Genomic DNA, 19,197 nt, shown 5'->3' with positions numbered 1-19,197 from the left:
TGAAATTAAAAGTCTAATACATGTTTTGATTATATTGAACAAAAGTTATTCAGTCTTTAACATAATTTCTCCAAGTTTAACTTTGATCATCTCTTTTTGAGACCAGATCTTGCTCTGTCATCCAGGCTGGAGTGCAGTGGTGTGATCACTATTCACTGCAGCCTCAACCTGCTGGGCTCAAGTGATCCTCCCACCTCAGCCTCCTGAGTAGCTGGGACTACAGACATGCACCACGACATCTGGCTAATTTTTTTTTTTTTTTTTTGGTAGAGATAGGGTTTCGCCATGTTGCCCAGACTGGTGTCGAACTGATGGCTTTAAGTGATCCTCCCGCCTCGGCCTCTCAAAGTGCTGGGTTTATGAGACATGAGCCACCACACCTGGTGAAGACTAAAAGGGATACTAAAAGATTGTGTAAGCCAGGAGTGGTGGCTCATTCCTATAATCCCAACAATTTGGGAGGCTGAGGCAGGAAGATCACTTGAAGCCAGGAGTTTGAGACCAGCCCGGGCAACATAGGAAGACCACGGCTCTACAAAAAAAAAAAAAAAAGTAGCCGGACGTGGTGATATGCCCCTGTAATCTCACCCTCTTGGGAGGCTGAGGCAGGAGAATTCTTTGAGCCCAGGAGGTCAAGGCTGCAGTAAGCCATGATTGCACCACTGCTTTCCAGCTTCAAACAGAGCGAGACCCTGTTTGAAACAAACAAAAATAACCTTACACTCTTAAAATTTGTTAACAGCTGGCAGATGCTTTAAGGAAAAAAATCTAAGGTTAAATATTAAGAAGGGAAGGACTTGAACTCCCAGATTGCCAGAAAAAGGACTAGATATAGCTACTTATTTCTCATTGTTCTTTCTGACATCTCTTCCTGAATCATTTACATAAAGTTGAAATAACAGGATTTTAGAATTGAGTGTTTTTTTGTTGTTGTTGTTGTTGTTGTTGTTGTTTTTTGAGACAGAGTTGGGCTCTTGTTGCCCAGTCTGGAGTGCAATGGCGCTATCTCAGCTCACTACAACCTCCGCCTCCTGGGTTCAAGTGATTCTCCTGCTTCAGCCTCCCGAGTAGCTGGGATTACAGACATGCACCACCATGCCTGGCTAATTTTGTATTTTTGGTAGAGACAGGGTTTCTCCATGTTGGTCAGCTGGTCTTGAACTTCTGACTTCAGGTGATCCGCCTGCCTCAGCCTCCCAAAGTGCTGGAATTACAGGTGTGAGCCACCGCACCCAGCCTGAAAGAGATCTTAAAAGTCATTTAACACATAACTTCTCTCCCAATACAGAAAGCTCATCAGTAATGTCTCTAGCAGATAATTTGTCATCCTTTATTTCCAACAATGAGGAGCTTAGTGGTTTCTGAGATAACTAGTACTTTTATTGAGTAGTTTTTAGAGTTTGAAAATAATTCCTTTTACTGGGCCAAAATATGCCTTCCTATATCTGTACTCATGAGCAGTGGTCCTACCCTCTGGAGTCACAGAGTAAGTGCACTTAAAGAAATAATCCACCTATTGTAAATCATCTCTCTCTTTGCACCTTCCTTTTTCTCTTCCCAATTTTTTTCTTTATTATCCTAGACACCAATTTCTGTTCCTTATAACAAGCTTCTATTCCTGTAGCACTTTGGGAGGCTGAGGCAGGCAGATCACAAGGTCAAGAGATCATGATCAAGACCATCAAGGCCAACATCGTGAAACCCCGTCTCTACTAAAAATACAAAAATTAGCTGGGTGTGGTGGTGCACGCCTGTAATCCCAGCTACTCGGGAGGCTGAGGCAGGAGAATCGCTTGAACCAGGAGGCGGAGGTTGCAGTGAGCTGAGATGGTGCCACTGCACTCTGGCCTGGGTGACAGAGCGAGACTCCATCTCAAAAAAAAAAAAAAAGAACTATCAGAAGTTTTCTCAGATTTGCTGTTGGTTTAAGGTCTCATGCATGTTCAACTTCATATAATTAAATGACTTACAAGATATAAAAGATTTTCTGGCCGGAGGCGGTGGCTCACACCTGTAATCCCAGCACTTTGGGAGGCCAAGGCGGGCAGATCGCCTGAGGTCAGGAGTTGGAGACCAGCCTGGCCAAAATGGTGAATCCCTATCTCGACTAAAAATACAAAAATTAGCCAGGCATGGTGACACACACCTGTAATCCCAGCTACTTGAGAGGCTGAGGCAGGAGAATCATTTGAACCCGGGAGGCGAAGGTTCCAGTGAGCCGAGATTGTGCCACTGCACTCCAGTCTGGGCAACACAGCAAGATTCTGTCTCAAAAAATGTAAATAAATATTAAACATTTCTCATTTTTAATTTCTAATACAGTAAATATTAATAACTATAAGCTACATAAACGCAAAGTTTTTAGGGTCCTAAATAATTTGTCAGTATATAAAGGGGTCTTGATACCAAAATAATTGAGAACCACTAATTTAAGAAAAGATTTATGAGAATAATCTAGGCTCTTCCTTACATCGTGGCACATCAGGTTCATGTGTATTTTTATCATGTCACCCTCTCTTTGTTTTTCAGAGATCAGAGACTTAAAGCTCTATTTCTGTCCCAGATTCTTCTTTAGAAGAAAGAAACTTGTCAGTCTTCCAAAAATAACAATTCTTTGTTTTTTTTTTCTTTTAGATTTGATGGTAGAGTGGTGGCAAAGCTTCCTTTTACCCCTCTTTCTTATATCCAAGGACTGTCTCATCGAAATCTGCTGGGAGATGACACCACAGACTGTTCCTTCATTTTCCTGTATATTCTCTGTACTATGTCGATTCGACAGGTGAGTGATCACATCTACCATTTAATATGTATATTTTTCCTTGCTGTCATACCAATTAGCTTTTACTTTTATAATACTAGAAATGTTTACCCATTGTTACTGAGTTCTTTCAGTTGCTCATTTTAGAATTTCAGTGTATCTTCCAAAAGCCATTTGAAATGGCTGTAGGTCTAGATGACTGATCCTTAGGGATGAGAAGCAGTGATAAAACCAAACATGGATTCCACATCCCATTCTTAGAGCTCTCAGGCTCCTTCTTTATTACAACTGCCTAAAGCTACAAAAGTAGAGAGTGAGTTTGGTCTTCCCAGTATCATTTCTTCATTATATACCAGCACCATTTAGCAGCTCAGGAGCACAAGTAAGTTTAACAATGTGGTAATTTTAGGTTATTCGCAGTAGAGATAAAAGTTTAGGTTATAGAATTTACATTTGGCCAACTTGGTAATTTGACATTCATAGTGAAAAAGAGTGAGAACTAAGGAAGTAAAAGGGTTATGAAGGCCCGTAAGAGAGCTGTAATATTCGATTAGTGGGGAAAGGTTCAGACAGAAAGGTTTAGAAAATGAAGTGGCTTTTGAGATGGAACTATGAAAGTGAAAGGGTGGCGGGGTGCTGTGGCTCATGCTTGTAATTCTAGCACTTTGGTAGGCTGAGGTGTGAGGATCACTTGAGCTCAGGAATTTGAGACCAGCCTAGGCAACATTGTGAGACTCCATCTCTACAAAAAATTTAACAATTAGCTGGGTATGGTGGCATGTGCCTGTAGTCCCAGCTACCCGAAGTGGGAAGGTCACAAAAGCCTGGGAATTTGAGCTTGCAGTGAGACTTGATTATATCACTAGACTTTAGCCTGGGCAGCAGAGTGAGACCCTGTCTCAAAAAAAAAAAAAAAAAAGATAATTAAGGTCTCTTAAGGTCTCTGGCTGAATAATTCTTTATTTTAAGGCATTATTCAGTTTCTGAACATACTGCCATTTGGCAGGCTTTGTAGTGGAAAGGTTTGCACATGCAGTAAATAGGAACATAACATTTTCAGTATTTGTTACACAAGTGATTCTCTTTTTCTCCCCTCCTTCTGAATACTGTCTGTGGCAGAAGAGTTTTTGTTGCCCTGTGTATTAGTTTGTTCTTGCATAGCTATAAAGAAATACCTGAGACTGGGTAATTTATAAAGACAAGAGGTTTAATTGGCTTATGGCTCTGTAGGCTGGTACAGGAAGCATGATGCTAGCATCTGCTCAACTTCTGGGGAGGTCTCAGGAAACTTAGAATCATGGCAGAATGCAGAAGGGGAGCAGGCATGTCACATGGCCAGAGTAGGAACAAGAGAGAAAGGAGGGAGATACTACACACTTTTAAACAACCAGATCTCGTGAGAACTCACTCACTATCACAAGAACAGTACCAAGGGGGATGGTGCTAAACCACACAATTTGACATGAGATTTGGGTGGGGACACAGATTCAAACCATTATCACCCTGGCATGTGAGAATCAATGGGAAATTGAATTATAGTTCATGGCTCACCAAGATCTTTGTCATTGTGTTGCTTAATATTTTTTCCCAATTCATATCCCATCATATCCCCACAAATACAGCACTTTGCCCATTCTGGCTTGCTTAATAGTTTTCATGTTACACTCACTCAGATGTACTTTTTGCTTCTGTTTTTCCTTATTTCTGAATGCCTCCCTCTTCTTTTAAACGCAATCAAGTTTCAAGGCTTCCTTTTCTGGCACATATTTTCTGGCACTTACTGCATTGTGAAGGTTAGCTATAAGAGGAGCATGACTAAAATACAGAAATACCAAAGACTATTATAATAGTCTAGCAAAAAATCATTATGTTATAAACTATAACAGTGAAGAGAGGGATGAAAAGGATGGGACAAGATTGAGAAATAAATAGAAGGGGAAACCAGCTGAACTTACGGATTTAATGTGAAGGAGAAAGGAAGAACTAAGATGACTTTCAGGTTTCTGATTTGGTGACCAAATGGGGACTAGTTGCACTAAGAGGTTGGGAATAGAAGAAAGAAGAGTATGTTGGTTAGAAGACACGCTGAGTTTGAAGTGTTTGTTGAATAGCACATTCAAACCATAGCAGGAGTTTATTCTAGTGAAAGCTAAGGTAATGACAATACAGATCTCTCTTGGTTTAGCACAGATCCTTTGATCTCTGTGGAATATTGCTCTTTAATTTGTTAAGTCTCAAATTTTAAAATTGTGGCTTGGGTTGATATCTTTTTTTTTTTTTTTTTTTGAGACGGAGTCTCGCTCTGTCACCCAGGCTGGAGTGCAGTGGGCGATCTCGGCTCACTGCAAGCTCCGCCTCCCGGGTTTAGGCCATTCTCCTGCCTCAGCCTCCCAAGTAGCTGGGACTACAGGCACCCGCCATCTCACCCGGCTAGTTTTTTGTATTTTTTAGTAGAGACGGGGTTTCACCATGTAGACCAGGATGGTCTCGATCTCCTGACCTCGTGATCCACCCGTCTCGGCCTCCCAAAGTGCTGGGATTACAGGCTTGAGCCACTGCGCCCGGCCAGATATCTTAATAAAACACGATGTAACGTGTCAGGCGCGGTGGCTCACACCTGTAATCCCAGCACTTTGGGAGGCCGAGGTGGATGGATCATGAGGTCAGGAGATTGAGACCATCCTGGCTAACACTGTGAAACCCTGTCTCTACTAAAAAAATACAAAAAAAAATTAGCCAGGCATAGTGGCAGGCACCTGTAGTCCCAGGTACTTGGGAGACTGAGGCAGGAGAATGATGTGAACCTGGAGGCAGAGCTTGCAGGGAGCCGAGATCGTGCCACTGCACTCCAGCCTGGGCGACAGAGCAAGACTCTGTCTCAAAATTAATTAATTAATTAATTAATTAAATAAAATAAACCACAATGTATATATTTCACTTTAAGCAACAAAGAGCAATTCTGAGTTTATTTTTGTTGCTGTTGTGAGACAGAATGTCGCTCTGTCACCCAGGCTGGAGTGCAATGGCTCAATCTCGGCTCACTGAAACCTCTGCCTCCCGGGTTCAAGTGATTCTCCTGCCTCAGCCTCCTGAGTAGCTGGGATTACAGGCTCCGACCATCACACCTGGCTAATTTTTGCATTTTTTTTTTATTTTTATTTTTTTATTTTTTATTTTTTTTTTTTTGATACAGAGTCTGGCTCTGTCGCCCAGGCTGGAGTGCAGTGGCCGGATCTCAGCTCACTGCAAGCTCCGCCTCCCGGGTTTACGCCATTCTCCTGCCTCAGCCTCCCGAGTAGCTGGGACTACAGGCGCCCGCCACCTCGCCCGGCTAGTTTTTTGTATTTTTTAGTAGAGACGAGGTTTCACTGTGTTAGCCAGGATGGTCCCGATCTCCTGACCTCGTGATCCGTCCGTCTCGGCCTCCCAAAGTGCTGGGATTACAGGCTTGAGCCACCGCGCCCGGCCAATTTTTGCATTTTTAATAGAGACAGGGTTTTGCCATGTTGGCCAGGCTGGTCTGAACTCCTGACCTCAGGTGATCCACCCACCTGGGCCTCCCAAAGTGCTAAGCGCCTGGCAGCTTTCCATTCTTAAGTGTTCTTGGCATAGGAAACATGGAGGCATGAATGTTTGTAATGGATCTAGGGACTACTGAATCTAGAGCTGTTGGTGAGATGTAACAGGAAGTGAAGCTTGTCACTGAGAAGGATTGCCCCAATCTTTACCTCACGGTATAGCATGAAGCAATTTCATTTTTCTTTCTTGTACTTCTAATAGTACAAGTCTGCTGGTGACAAATTCTCTTACTCTTCATTTATCTGAAAATATCTTTATTTTATCTTCATTCTTGAAGGATATTTTCACTGGACATAGAATTCTGGGTTGGCTTTTTTGTTTGTTTTAACCTTTAAGCATTTTAAATGCCTTTCTTCTATTTTCTGGCCTCCATTGTTTCTGAAAAGTTCTTCATATCTCTGTGTCCTTGTAAGTAATGTCACTTTTCTGTAGCTACTTTCAGATTTTCTCTTTGAGATTGGTTCTCAGAAATTTGACTGTGATGTGCCTAGGGTATTTTTTAAAAGTTTTTCGTGCTAGGACTTACAGTTTTCACTAAATGTAGGGAAATTTCAATCATTATTTCTTTAACTATTTTCTGCCTCATTCTCTCTCTCTCCTTCTGGAACACCAGTTGTTTATATATTAGTCTTTTTTGGTATTGTCCAACAGAACACTGAAGCTACATTGAATTTTTTTACTCTGTTTTTTTTTCTATTCTTCAGATGGGATAATTTCTGTTGATCTGTCTTCAAGTTCACAGACTCCTCTAATCTGTGTTAACCCTAAGCCCACCCAATGATTTTTGAATTTTAGGTATTGTATTTTTCAGTTTCAGAATTTTTGCTTTATTTGGCATTCTTCCTGAGATTTCTTGTTTGTTAATATATTATGAGCCATATTTTATGTCCATAATTATTTAGCTGCTTTAAAAACCTTGTCTGCTACGCTGGGTGTGGTGGCTCATGCCTGTTCAGCATTTAGGAAGCTGAGGCAGGAGGCTCACTTGAGCCCAAGTGATAACAGGGCAAAATCTCGTCTCTACAAAAAATACAAAAATTAGCCAGGCACAGTGGCATGTACCTGTAGTCCTAGCTGCTGGTCTGTGGATGCTTAAGTGGGAGGATTGCTTGAGCCCTGGAGGTCAGGTTTGAGGTTAGCTGTGATCACGCCTTTGCATTCATGCCTGGGCGGCAGAACGAGACCCTGTCTGAAAAACAAAATAAAAAAAACCTTCTGTGCTAATTCCAGCATTTGGAATTTGGACTCCATTGCCTGTTCTCTTTTCTTTTTTTTTTGAGATGGAGTCTTGCTCTTGTCACCCAGGCTGGAGTGCAGTGGCACGATCTCAGCTCACTGCAACCTCGACCTCCCAGTTCAAGTGGTTCTTCTGTCTCAGCCTCCTGAGTAGCTGAGATTGCAGGTGCCCGCCACCATGCCAGGCTAATTTTGTATTTTTAATGGAGACCGGGTTTTACCATGTTGGTCAGGCTGGCTGATCTCAAATACCTGACCTCAGGTGATCCACCTGCCTCGGCCTCCCAAAGTGTTGGATTACAGGTGTGAGCCCCCGCGCCTGACCTGTTCTCTTAAGTAACAGTATATTTTCCACTTTCTTGATATATCTAGTAATTTTGGATCATATCCTGGATAATGTAAATGATGGGTTGAAGAGATTCTGGATTCTTTTATTCTTTGGAAGAAGTGTTGATATTTTTGTTTAGGCAGGCAGTTAACCTGGCATTGTCTTAGTCCATTAGGGCTACTGTAACAAAATACCACAAACAATAGAAATTTATTTCTTACTCTTCCAGAGGCTGGGAAGTCCAAAATCAAGGCAAATTCAGTGTCTGGTGAGGGCCTGTTTCCTGCCTGCTTCATAGAGAGTGCCTTCTGTCTGCATCCTCACATGGTGGAAGGCACAGGGCAGCTCTCTGGTACCTTTTTTTAAAGAGGACATTAATCCCATTGAAGAGGGCAGAACCCTCATGACCTAATCACCTCCCAAAGGCTCCACCTTCTAACACCTTGGTAGTTTGGATTCAACATATGAATTTGTAAGGGACACGAACATTCAAACCATAGCAGCACTCAAACTCCAAACTCTCCTTTGTGGTAGATGGCAGCTGAAGCCTCAGGTCAGTTATCTTAGTCTTAACTGGGCTCTTATAGGCTGCCTTGCATGTAGTTTAAAAATTAAGCAGAGCCAGGCGCGGTGGCTCATGCCTGTAATCCCAGCATTTTGGGAGGCCGAGGTGGGTAGATCACTTGAGGTCAGGAGTTCGAGATCAACATTGCCAACATGGTGAAACCCTGTCTCTACCAAAAATACAAAAATTAGCCAGGCTTGGTGGTGCACGTCTGTAATCCCAGCTACTCAGGAGGCTGAGGCATGAGAATCGCTTGAAACTGGGAGGCGGAGGTTGCAGTGAGCTGAGTCTGCGCCACTGCACTCCAGCCTGGGTGACAGCAAGATTCTGTCTCAAAAAAAAACAAAACAAAACAAAAAATTAAGCAGAGATTTGGGGGCAGAGTTTATACGCAAAATTTGAGGCTCCTGTTTCGTTGTCTCTCTGTCTTCCAGGATTCTTTCTCTATTTTCAGTAGCTGTGGTTTTCCTGAACCTTGCTTTTTGGTTCTTTGAACCAGTAAGACTGTAGTTTATTCTGAGTTTTTGACACTCTTCACAGTGCCAACTGGGGTTATTCCCTCCATTATGAGATTTTCAAAAAATAAAACATTTTGTCTCTGCACTAAACTAAAATTCAGAATATTCTCCTTGATTGATCCTCAAAGAAGGAGCTAAAAGAGATCTAGGGACATTTTCATTGGAAAGACAGGGGAGAAAGAAAAAGAGGAAAGGAAGGAGGAAGTGAGAGGGAGAGAGATTGTCATTTAATCATTTAATCCCCTGACCCCAGCAGAAAAGACCTTTATTACAGAGGGCCTTTGGTCAACCTAAGACAGAAAATATTCATCATTACAAAGGAAGTGACATTACTCTAGTGCAGATTTGATGTGCTTACCTTTCAGAATGTTTATGTTTATTTCTACTTTTTTTTTTTGTTTGTTTTTTTTTTGAAGCGGAGTCTCGCTCTGTCGCCCGGACTGGAGTGCAGTGGCCGGATCTCAGCTCACTGCAAGCTCCGCCTCCCGGGTTTACGCCATTCTCCTGCCTCAGCCTCCCGAGTAGCTGGGACTACAGGCGCCCGCCACCTCGCCCGGCTAGTTTTTGTATTTTTAGTAGAGATGGGGTTTCACTGTGTTAGCCAGGATGGTCTCGATCTCCTGACCTCGTGATCCGCCCGTCTCGGCCTCCCAAAGTGCTGGGATTACAGGCTTGAGCCACCGCGCCCGGCCTCTACTTTGTAATATATGTGTTAAGAAGGACCCAGAAGGGAGCTTCAGTTTTCTACCTTATTTTATTTGTTTTCTGTATTGGGCTTTTTTACATCACATTTTATTTTTCAAAAAGCTTCTTTTAATCTCTGTGAATTGTGTGCAAAAAAAAGATGGGCCGAGTGCGGTGGCTCACACCTGTAATCCCAGCACTTTGGGAGGCCGAGGCAGGTGGATCACGAGGTCAGAAGTTCAAGACCAGCCTGGCCAAGACGGTGAAACCCTGTCTCTACTAAAAATACAAAATTAGCCGGGCGTGGTGGCAGGCGCCTGTAATCCCAGCTACTCGGAAGGCTGAGGAAGAGAATTGCTTGAACTCGGGAGGCGGAGGTTGCGGTGAGCCAAGATCATACCACTGCACTCCAGCCTGGACGACAGAGTGAGACTTCGTCTCAAAAAAAAAAAGAATAGAAATTTATTTTAAAAGTTAAAAAATAAAAGAATTGTTAAAGGCTTTAAGGGTCTGAAAATGATTGATCTAATCAACCCTCTTTTTTTAACAGTAAGGAAATTGAGACTTGGTAAAATGACAAGATCATTCCTGTTGTTTTATTGTCTAGTTTGTCAGCACTATAACCCAAGTTTTCTGATTGCTAACCCAATAATATTTCAGCGATATCAAGCTTGTACTGTCAGGTTTTTTTTTTTAGTAAATATTTAATCTCTACATTATTTTTCCGAAGTAGTCTAGTTAGATATAATGTGAGTGCCCTGGTAATATTGAAAAGGGTCATTTTGAGGTGATTAGATTTTATACACAGCTTTGTTGATACAGTAAAGATTATATTATGGGAATTAATGAGATATTGTGATTAATTAGAAGTGAAGACTGGTTGCCAGATGTCAGAGAAACTAACAGAGTGAGCTGAGGATTGCCATAGGTGTGTTATTTTAGCTAAATGACTAAGGAATAACATTTCACAGAATGTGTTTATCGCCATTGACCTGAGTTGTCCCAAAATATCGTTAACAACCAACAGCTTCCTTTTCTTGATCACTGGTTCTTAATCTTTGTAAAGAGGAAAGAACACAAATCCTGTGGTGGTATTTTTCTGGTTTTCCTGCCAATAGAAGACACAATTACAGGAAGATGTTTTTCCTTTGTTTTTCTCTTCTAAGTATACACTCTTCATTTGTTAGCCTGTTACACAGGACTGGACAGGAATTCAAAATAATTGTTTTACATTTTTCTAAAACTTGATTGCATCTTACTATATTTTGCATTTGTATTTTCTTTCATAGCATCTTTATTATATATTAAAACTCCTAACTTTTAGCTAAATGCATATTTCTTTTGTTTGTTTGTTTGTTTGTTTTGAGATGGAGTCTTGCTCTGTCACCCAGGTTGGAGTGCAGCGGCACGATCTCCTACAACCTCTGCCTCCTAGGTTTCAAATGAGTCTCCTGCCTCAGCCTCCCAAGCAGCTAGGATTACAGGCGCATGTAGAGATAGGTTTCACCATGTTGGCCAGGCTGGTCTCGAACTCCTGACCTCAGATGATCCACCCGCCTCGGCCTCCCAAAGTGCTGGGATTACAGGCGTGAGCCACCAGTCCTGGCCTAAATGCATATTTCTAAACTAAATCTTGTTAATTAACAAGGCCTGAAAACTTGACCTCAAGAAAGAAAGAAAAATTGAGAGATTATAGGAAAGCAGTCAGGTTAAGTTTAATGGATGAAATTGTTGAAAGATGTAATGAGATAATATTTACAAAAGTGCCTGTTGTACAGTGTGATATTCAGTGAGTATTTATTGAATTACAGCCTGACAGTTGGTATCTTATTTTTCTTATCCGCATGCAAGGATAATAATGTCCACTTCATTAAGCTGTGAGGATTTAAATGAGAACATACATATAAAGTGCTTAGAACAATGCCTTGCAGAGTATAAGTACTCAGTAACTGTTAACCATTATTATTGTTGTTATTCTTTTTTTTCGCTTCATACCATGACCTTCACTTTAAAATAGCACCCACAAGAATATTTTTCTTTATTTTAAAAGTATTCCACTTAGCAGTATTTCAAAAAGTTGGGGAAGGCAAGGTATGAGAAAAAGTATACAACTATTATTAATACAACTACTATCTTACTATATATTCTTAAATACTTTATATTCCTTTTTATAGACCTTATTTTTTATTTTATTTTATTTTTTTTTTTGAGACAGAGTCTTGCTCTGTCTCCCGGGCTGGAGCGCAGTGGCCGGATCTCAGCTCACTGCAAGCTCCGCCTCCTGGGTTTACGCCATTCTCCTGCCTCAGCCTCCCGAGTAGCTGGGACTACAGACGCCCGCCACCTCGCCCGGCTAGTTTTTTTGTATTTTTTAGTAGAGACGGGGTTTCACCATGTTAGCCAGGATGGTCTCGATCTCCTGACCTCGTGATCCGCCCGTCTCGGCCTCCCAAAGTGCTGGGATTACAGGCTTTAGCCACCGCGCCCGGCCTAGACCTTATTTTTTAGAACAGTTTTAGGTTCACAGCAAAATTGAGTGGAAGGTACAGAGATTTCATATATATGCCTTGCCCCCACATATGCATAGGACACCCCTCTATCAACATTCTCCACCAGAGTGGTATGTTTGTTATAATTGATTAATCTACACTGACATATCATTATTACCCTCAAATCCATAGTCTATATTAGGGTCCATTCTTTGCATTGTATGTTCTATGGGTTTTTTGCATAGCAACTATATTTTATATGTGCATGGGTATATATATATGTGTGTGTGTGTGTATGTGTATATATGTGTGTGTGTGTATATATATATAGAGAGAGAGAAAGCATTTGCTCATTTAACAACATAATTGTGATTTTTAAAAAATAGACCTGTTACACAATTTTTTATTCCTTTTTTTTTTTTTAACTTCTTTATGTGACTTTCTTATTCCTAAGGTAACAGTCTGTTACAGAGAGGTGGCTTAATAAAGGAAAACTGCACTTTGAGTTGTATCAGTTCACTTTCTGACTTATAACCTCTCCCTGCATCAACTTTCTCATCTCAACAGCAGGGATAACTAAGGACTACTATCTAGTCCTTAGAACTCTTTGCAAACTTTAAAGTGTGTAGAAATGTAGGATGTTACTACTATAGAGATGTTAGTGACCTCTGGTCCTTTTACCTGTGGCTCTTGCATCTTGAGACCATCACTTAGTTCCTACAAAGATTTTACTGATGGGAAAGCAGGGGAAATCTATCTGAGAAAAATAGAAGACCTAGGTTTCACCTGTGAGACTATAGGAATTTAAACAGATTAGTTTAGAATTTCACTAAAGGATAAAATTGCATGCAGTAAATGCAGAGCGTTTGTGTTAAAATACAAATACTTGCGTAATGTAACACCGATACATTTAATTTAGTGTTCCCAAAATGGGTCTGTGGCGAGAGCCACAAGGAAAGGGAAGTATAGGGTTGCCTGAATTTCCATGTACTTTGTGGCTGCTGAAGTGTCTCATTTTTAACACTTTTTTGTTGCTGCTATTGCTATTTGAGATATTCCCATCTAGAGCAGTGGCTTACCCTCAGTAGTCATTTAAATATTTTGAGTTAGTAAATGAAATTCAACAGACTACCAATTCAGTTTCTCATTTCTTCAAAATATTATTTATTTTTTATTTTTTTCAATCATCTTCTTTAAATCACAGTAAACCTATAAAGGGCATCCAACATTTTTACATTGGTTTTTAATTTCTAAAGTTATAAGGACTCATCTATTTGACCCTTCAGAATAACTGAGCAAGAATCCCTTGTGTATTTTTTCTAGGCTATATTACTGTATTTGTTAACTAGACAAATATTTTTTTTTTTGAGACGGAGTCTCGCTCTGTCACCCAGGCTGGAGTGCAGTGGCCGGATCTCAGCTCACTGCAAGCTCCGCCTCCCAGGCTCACTTCTGCCTCAGCCTCCCGAGTAGCTGGGACTACAGGCGCCTGCCACCTCGCCCGGCTAGTTTTTTTTTTTTTTTGTAGTTTTTAGTAGAGACAGGGTTTCACCGTGTTAGCCAGGATGGTCTTGATCTCCTGACCTCGTGATCCGCCCGTCTCGGCCTCCCAAAGTGCTGGGATTACAGGCTTGAGCCACCGCGCCCGGCCGACAAATATGTTTATCAGCAGCTAATTCTGTATGTCTTACTATTTCAAATTTTATCTTTAAAGCAATTTCCCTTAATGCCTAGTTTAGTGCTAAATACATTGTAGGTGCTCAGGAAATACTAATTAACTAAAGAAATTGCAAATTAGTGACATCATTTGGTCTTTTTACTGCTTTGTGTAATGGTATTTTTGAAGGTGAGCTTTAAGGAGCTATTTTTATTATGAAAGTAATGCAGGCCGGCTATGGTGGCTCACACCTGTAATCCCAGCACTTTGGGAGGCCGAGACGGGTGGATCACAAAGTCAGGAGATCGAGGCTATCCTGGCCAGCATGGTGAAACCGCATCTCTACTAAAAACACAAAAAATTAGCTGGGCATGGTGGTGTGTGCCTATAGTCCCTGCTACTTGGGAGGCTGAGGCAGGAGGATCGCTTGAACCTGGGAGGCGGAGGTTGCAGTGAGCCAAGATCGCACCACTGCACTCTAGCCTGGTGACAGAGTAAGACTCTGCCTCAAAAAAAAAAAAAAAGATAATGCAAAGTTGGCCGGGCATGGTGGCCAACCCCGATAATCCCAGCACTTTGGGAGGCTGAGGTGAGCGGATCACTGGAGCCCAAGAGTTTGAGACCAGCGTGGCCAACATGGCAAAACCCCGACTCTACTAAAAATACAAAAATTAGCTGGCCATGGTGGCATGCCTGTAGTCCCAGCTCCTCGGAAGGCTGAGGTGGGAAGAATGCTTGAGCCCGGGAAGTGGAGGTTGCAATGAGCTGTGACCACACCACTGCACTGCAGCCTGGGTGACAGAGCAAGATCACGTCTCAGAAAAAGAAATACAAAGTCACATCATTTTCCATCTTTACTAAGGAGAAGTATCCTAATGTACTAACGATTGATTTTTTCTTCACCTGTTTCAGATGTCTTCTTAAAGCATGAGCTATAGTATTGTGGAATGCATGTATTGAAATATTTTATGATAAATATAATTTAGATGAGTCCTTAAAGTTATGTCCTCCATATTTAAACATTCTGTTGTATTCTAACAGTGTTACCTTAATACACACTCTTATCCATAATAGTCATCATTCTTCATGATGAAGGATTGAGGGTGTGTATGCTTGCAGAGAAGCCTGAGTATGGATATTCTCATAGTATCTTATATCCAGTAGGTACTCAGTAACTACTGGATGAATAGTTTAGTGCATGTAAACCTGCCTACCACAGAATGGAGTTTGTTCTGAAGAGCATAACTTTAACATAGAAACTACTGTGTAAGAGAATCCATTAGATTAAGGGTCAAAACACAATAGGTTTAAATTCTAACTGTGCTCTTAATTTAGCTTTGTAATTCTGGATAAACCATCCATCATACCTTTCTGAGTTTTAGTTTCTTCAGATATAAAATGAAGGAATTGGGCAAGAATAATCAGGATCTCTAAGGTTTTTTTCCTCTTATAAAATGCTACATTGGCTGGACGCAGTGGCTCATGCCCATAATCCCAGCACTTTGGGAGGCTGAGGCAGGCGGATACTTGAAGTCAGGAGTTTGAGACCAGCCTGGCCGATATGGTGAAACCCCGTCTTTACTAAAAATACAAAAATCAGCTGGACGTTGTGGTGCATGCCTGTAATCCCAGCTACTTGGGAGGCTGGGGCAGGAGAATTGCTTGAACCCAGGAGGCGGAGGTTGCAGTGAGCTGAGATCATGCCATTGCACCCCAGCCTGGGCGACAAGAGCCAGACTCCAGCTTAAAAAAAAAAGCAGCAGGGGCAGGGAGGGGTTTTGGCCAGGCATGGTGGCTCACGCCTGTAATCCCAGCACTTTAGGAGGCTGAGGCAGGCAGATCACCTGAGGTCAAGAGTTCAAGACCAGCCTGGCCAATGTGGTGAAACCCCATCTCTACTAAAAAAAAAAAATACAAAAATTAGCTGGCCATGGTGGCAGGCGCCTATAATCCCAGCTACTCAGGAGGCTGAGGCAGGGAGAATCACTTGACCCAGGAGGCAGAGGTTACTGTGAGCTGAGATCATGCCACTGCACTCTAGCCTGGATGACAGAGTGAGACTCCGCCTCAAAAAAAAAAAAAAAAATTATTATGAGAATGAAATACATTTTTAAAAACTGAATAAAAGTGAGTTTCTTAAAAAATTGCATTAGATGTAGATGAAACAATGGAAAAAGATGGGGGCTGCTGAAAATTTAAGAGAATTCTGAACTCAGAGTGCTTTGCAGGTTTCTAAGTACTTTCAACACTGTAAAGAAACTGAAACTGATTTTTTAGACAGAATCTCACTCTGTTGCCCAGGCTGGAGTATAGTGGTGCAATCTTGGCTCATGCAGCCTCTGCCTTCTGGGTTCAAGGGACTCTCATGCCTCACCCTCCCGAGTAGCTGGGACTACAGGCGTACGCCACAACGCCCAGCTAATTTTTTTGTATTTTTAGTAGAGATGGGGTTTTACCATCCTGTCCAAGCTGGTCTTGAACTCCTGGCCTCAAGTGATCTACCCACCTTGGCCTCCCAAAGTGCTGGTATTACAGGCGTGAGCCACCACACCTGGCCGAAACTGAAAATTATAGACAGTGCAGTAATGACAAATCCAGCCAGCAGAGCCATACTCAAGGAAAATGCCCATAAGAAATAGCTAATGAATATTCTTCATATGCTTCTTGTTAAAAAGATTATCTCCTTTTATCATTGTCTGCTTGAAAAAAATCAACCACTTTCATTAGTAGACCAAGGTCTCATCAGGTAAGGAAGGCTTTTTACTGTTCTATGATTTTCATTACATTGTAGGCCTTTTTTAAAATAACAGTGATAATCATCCTATTGCAGGTCATAATGATACCTTTAATCTATATGAGTTTCCTTTGCCTGAGAGCTACATAAAATACATCTTCTGTATATTTGATATTAAAACCCTATCCTTACTCTGTTTTCTTCACAGAACATTCAGAAGATTCTCGGCCTTGCCCCTTCACGAGCCGCCACCAAACAGGCAGGTGGATTTCTTGGCCCACCACCTCCTTCTGGGAAGTTCTCCTGAACTCAAGCAGAACTCTTTATTTTCTATCATTCTTTCTAGACACACGCACATCAGACTGGCAAATGTTTTTTAGCAAGAGCCATAGGTAGCCTTACTACTTGGGCCTCTTTCTAGTTTTGAATTATTTCTAGGCCTTTTGGGTATGATTAGAGTGAAAATGGCACCCAGCAAACTTGATAGTGCTTTTGGTCCTAGATGATTTTTATCAAATAAGTTGATAGTTACGTTCAAGTGATGTTTACATAATGAAAAGCAAATAGCATCCTTCTTGTTTCATTTATATAAGTATTTTCTGTGGGACTGACTCTCAAGGCCCTGTGTATGCCCTGCAAGTTGCTCTCTAAGAGCATTTAGAGATTTAGAAGAAAAATTTAGTTTGTATAACCCTTAATTGTAACTGGTTGTTTTGTTGTTTTATTTCAAGCCAAATATATGACATAAGATCAATAAAGAGGCCAAATTTTTAGCTATTTTATGTACAAGGAGAGATCTGTTTCATTTTGTTTTGCCATATTTCTAGATGTAAGTTTTAGCATGGGCCAGGAAGGACTAAAATTAAAGTTTTTAAGGCACTGTAGTTTTTGCCATACTTGACTCATATCCTCAAAATACAGACTTGTCCTGGTGTAGGAATTGGAAAGCAAGAGTGGAAAGGAACGTAATAACTCGTGGGAGTTTAAAAATGAGGGTCTTGGCAAGTAACACTGATGTCTGGAAAAAAAAAATTAAATATAAATAAATAAATAAATAAATAAATAAATAAAAATAAGGGTCCTCAGCTGTTCTCTTCATATCCTCTTACAGTCTCTCAGATTCTTGTGGGGGCACTCTTAGATCCCCCTTGGAGGCAAGGTTATAGTTATATGTTATTAATCTTGCAGAGCTTCCTTTTAGTCACAATAGCCTTCAGTTTCTGCCATGCCCCTTCATAAGGGAGAAGGATGTTTGTACCATGATCCTCCCCTATAATCTATGGAATTAGGAGTCCTGTGTGGAATCTTGTCAATAAATATGCACGTTCATCAAATGTCTACTTAAATGTTAGTATTCTACCAGTGAGAAAAAAACACATAATTTTCAAAGTAATCATTGTTAAACCAACAGCAAACTTCTTTCTTATCAGCACCATAAAGTCCAGAAGACAGTGGAAAAATATCTTCAAAGTGCTGAGGAAAATAAGTATCAACTTAGAATTTTATGCACAATATTAGAGGCAAAATAAATACATGTTTAGACATATAAAACTAAGAGAATTGAATTATTAAAGGTTATATTTCAAGGACAAAAAAGATCTGCCCAAGGCAAAGGTATGGGATACAAGAAACAGTGGTCAACAGAGAAATAAAATATATGGATGTATATATGGATAAATTTGAGTGTTTTGTGGATTATCTAATTTAAGGATTATCCCAAGACAACTCTACAAGGTAATTACTGTTATTACTTTCATTTAACAGATGAGGCAACTGGGGCAGGGGAGGTTAGTAACTTGCTCCGCATCACAGAGCTATTGAGTGGCAGTCAGGATTTGAATTCAACCAGTGTAAAGCCGAATAGTCCAGGCTGTCAAGCTCTATATTACAGCCTCCTCATAGGTATGTGGTGATTCTCTTCTCATCACCTCATCTCCTCAACTAGAGCTCTCTAAAGTTGGACTTTGTCTTTTTTTTTCTCCTTTTTACAAAGTAGTCAACATGGGTGGGAACACAGCAGGAGCTCAAAGCAGATGAAAGGGAACAGAAGTCCCTATTTTGAGACTACTTTTATCAGAATGATGTCTGATAATGGATGGTGATGACTTTTAATGGTCTTTTCTCCATATCATTGACCACTCTAAGCAAAATAATAATTTGAATGATAATGAAGAAAATTATGCTTATGATAACAACAATGACAAATATGAAATATCTAAAATAAAACATGAAACCATCCTCAAAATTCTGCCATCACCTTTTTAAAGTGAGAATGTATAGCACACTCTATCACTCATACCCTGAGGCTTTGAAGTTGGTGCTTTCTAGTCAGATTTCTTACGGACCAGGTTTTCATATACAAATTATGTTTCCATGCTAAAGAATAAATAAGAGGGAGAAGTTTAAAAGGAGAGATTACATCTATTCACCCTATATCATTAAAAAATTCTTTTAAGGCCGGGCGCGGTGGCTCAAGCCTGTAATCCCAGCACTTTGGGAGGCCGAGACGGGCGGATCACGAGGTCAGGAGATAGAGACCATCCTGGCTAACACGGTGAAACCCCGTCTCTACTAAAAAATACAAAAAAAAAAACTAGCCGGGCGAGGTGGCGGGCGCCTGTAGTCCCAGCTACTCCGAAGGCTGAGGCA

At 41.0% G+C, this 19,197-nt stretch overlaps 1 protein-coding gene across 1 annotated transcript in view; it reads left to right on the top strand.

The window, feature by feature from the left end:
* The window catches only part of TMCO1 (transmembrane and coiled-coil domains 1), a 42,360-nt gene extending 24,928 nt beyond the window's left edge, over positions 1-17,432 (top strand). The window contains exons 6-7 of the mRNA XM_033200481.1: positions 2,635-2,779; positions 16,757-17,432. Coding sequence (XP_033056372.1) covers positions 2,635-2,779; positions 16,757-16,855 — 244 coding nt within the window. The 3' untranslated portion in view covers positions 16,856-17,432. The remainder of the gene's footprint in view (positions 1-2,634; positions 2,780-16,756) is intronic.
* The last annotated feature ends 1,765 nt before the right edge of the window (positions 17,433-19,197 follow it).

Source organism: Trachypithecus francoisi, unplaced genomic scaffold (assembly GCF_009764315.1).
Source record: "Trachypithecus francoisi isolate TF-2019V2 unplaced genomic scaffold, Tfra_2.0 Lachesis_group5, whole genome shotgun sequence".
Classification (NCBI taxonomy): Eukaryota; Metazoa; Chordata; class Mammalia; order Primates; family Cercopithecidae; genus Trachypithecus; species Trachypithecus francoisi.
Note: the sequence above shows the minus strand (reverse complement) of the source record. Positions and strands in the feature narration are given on the sequence as shown.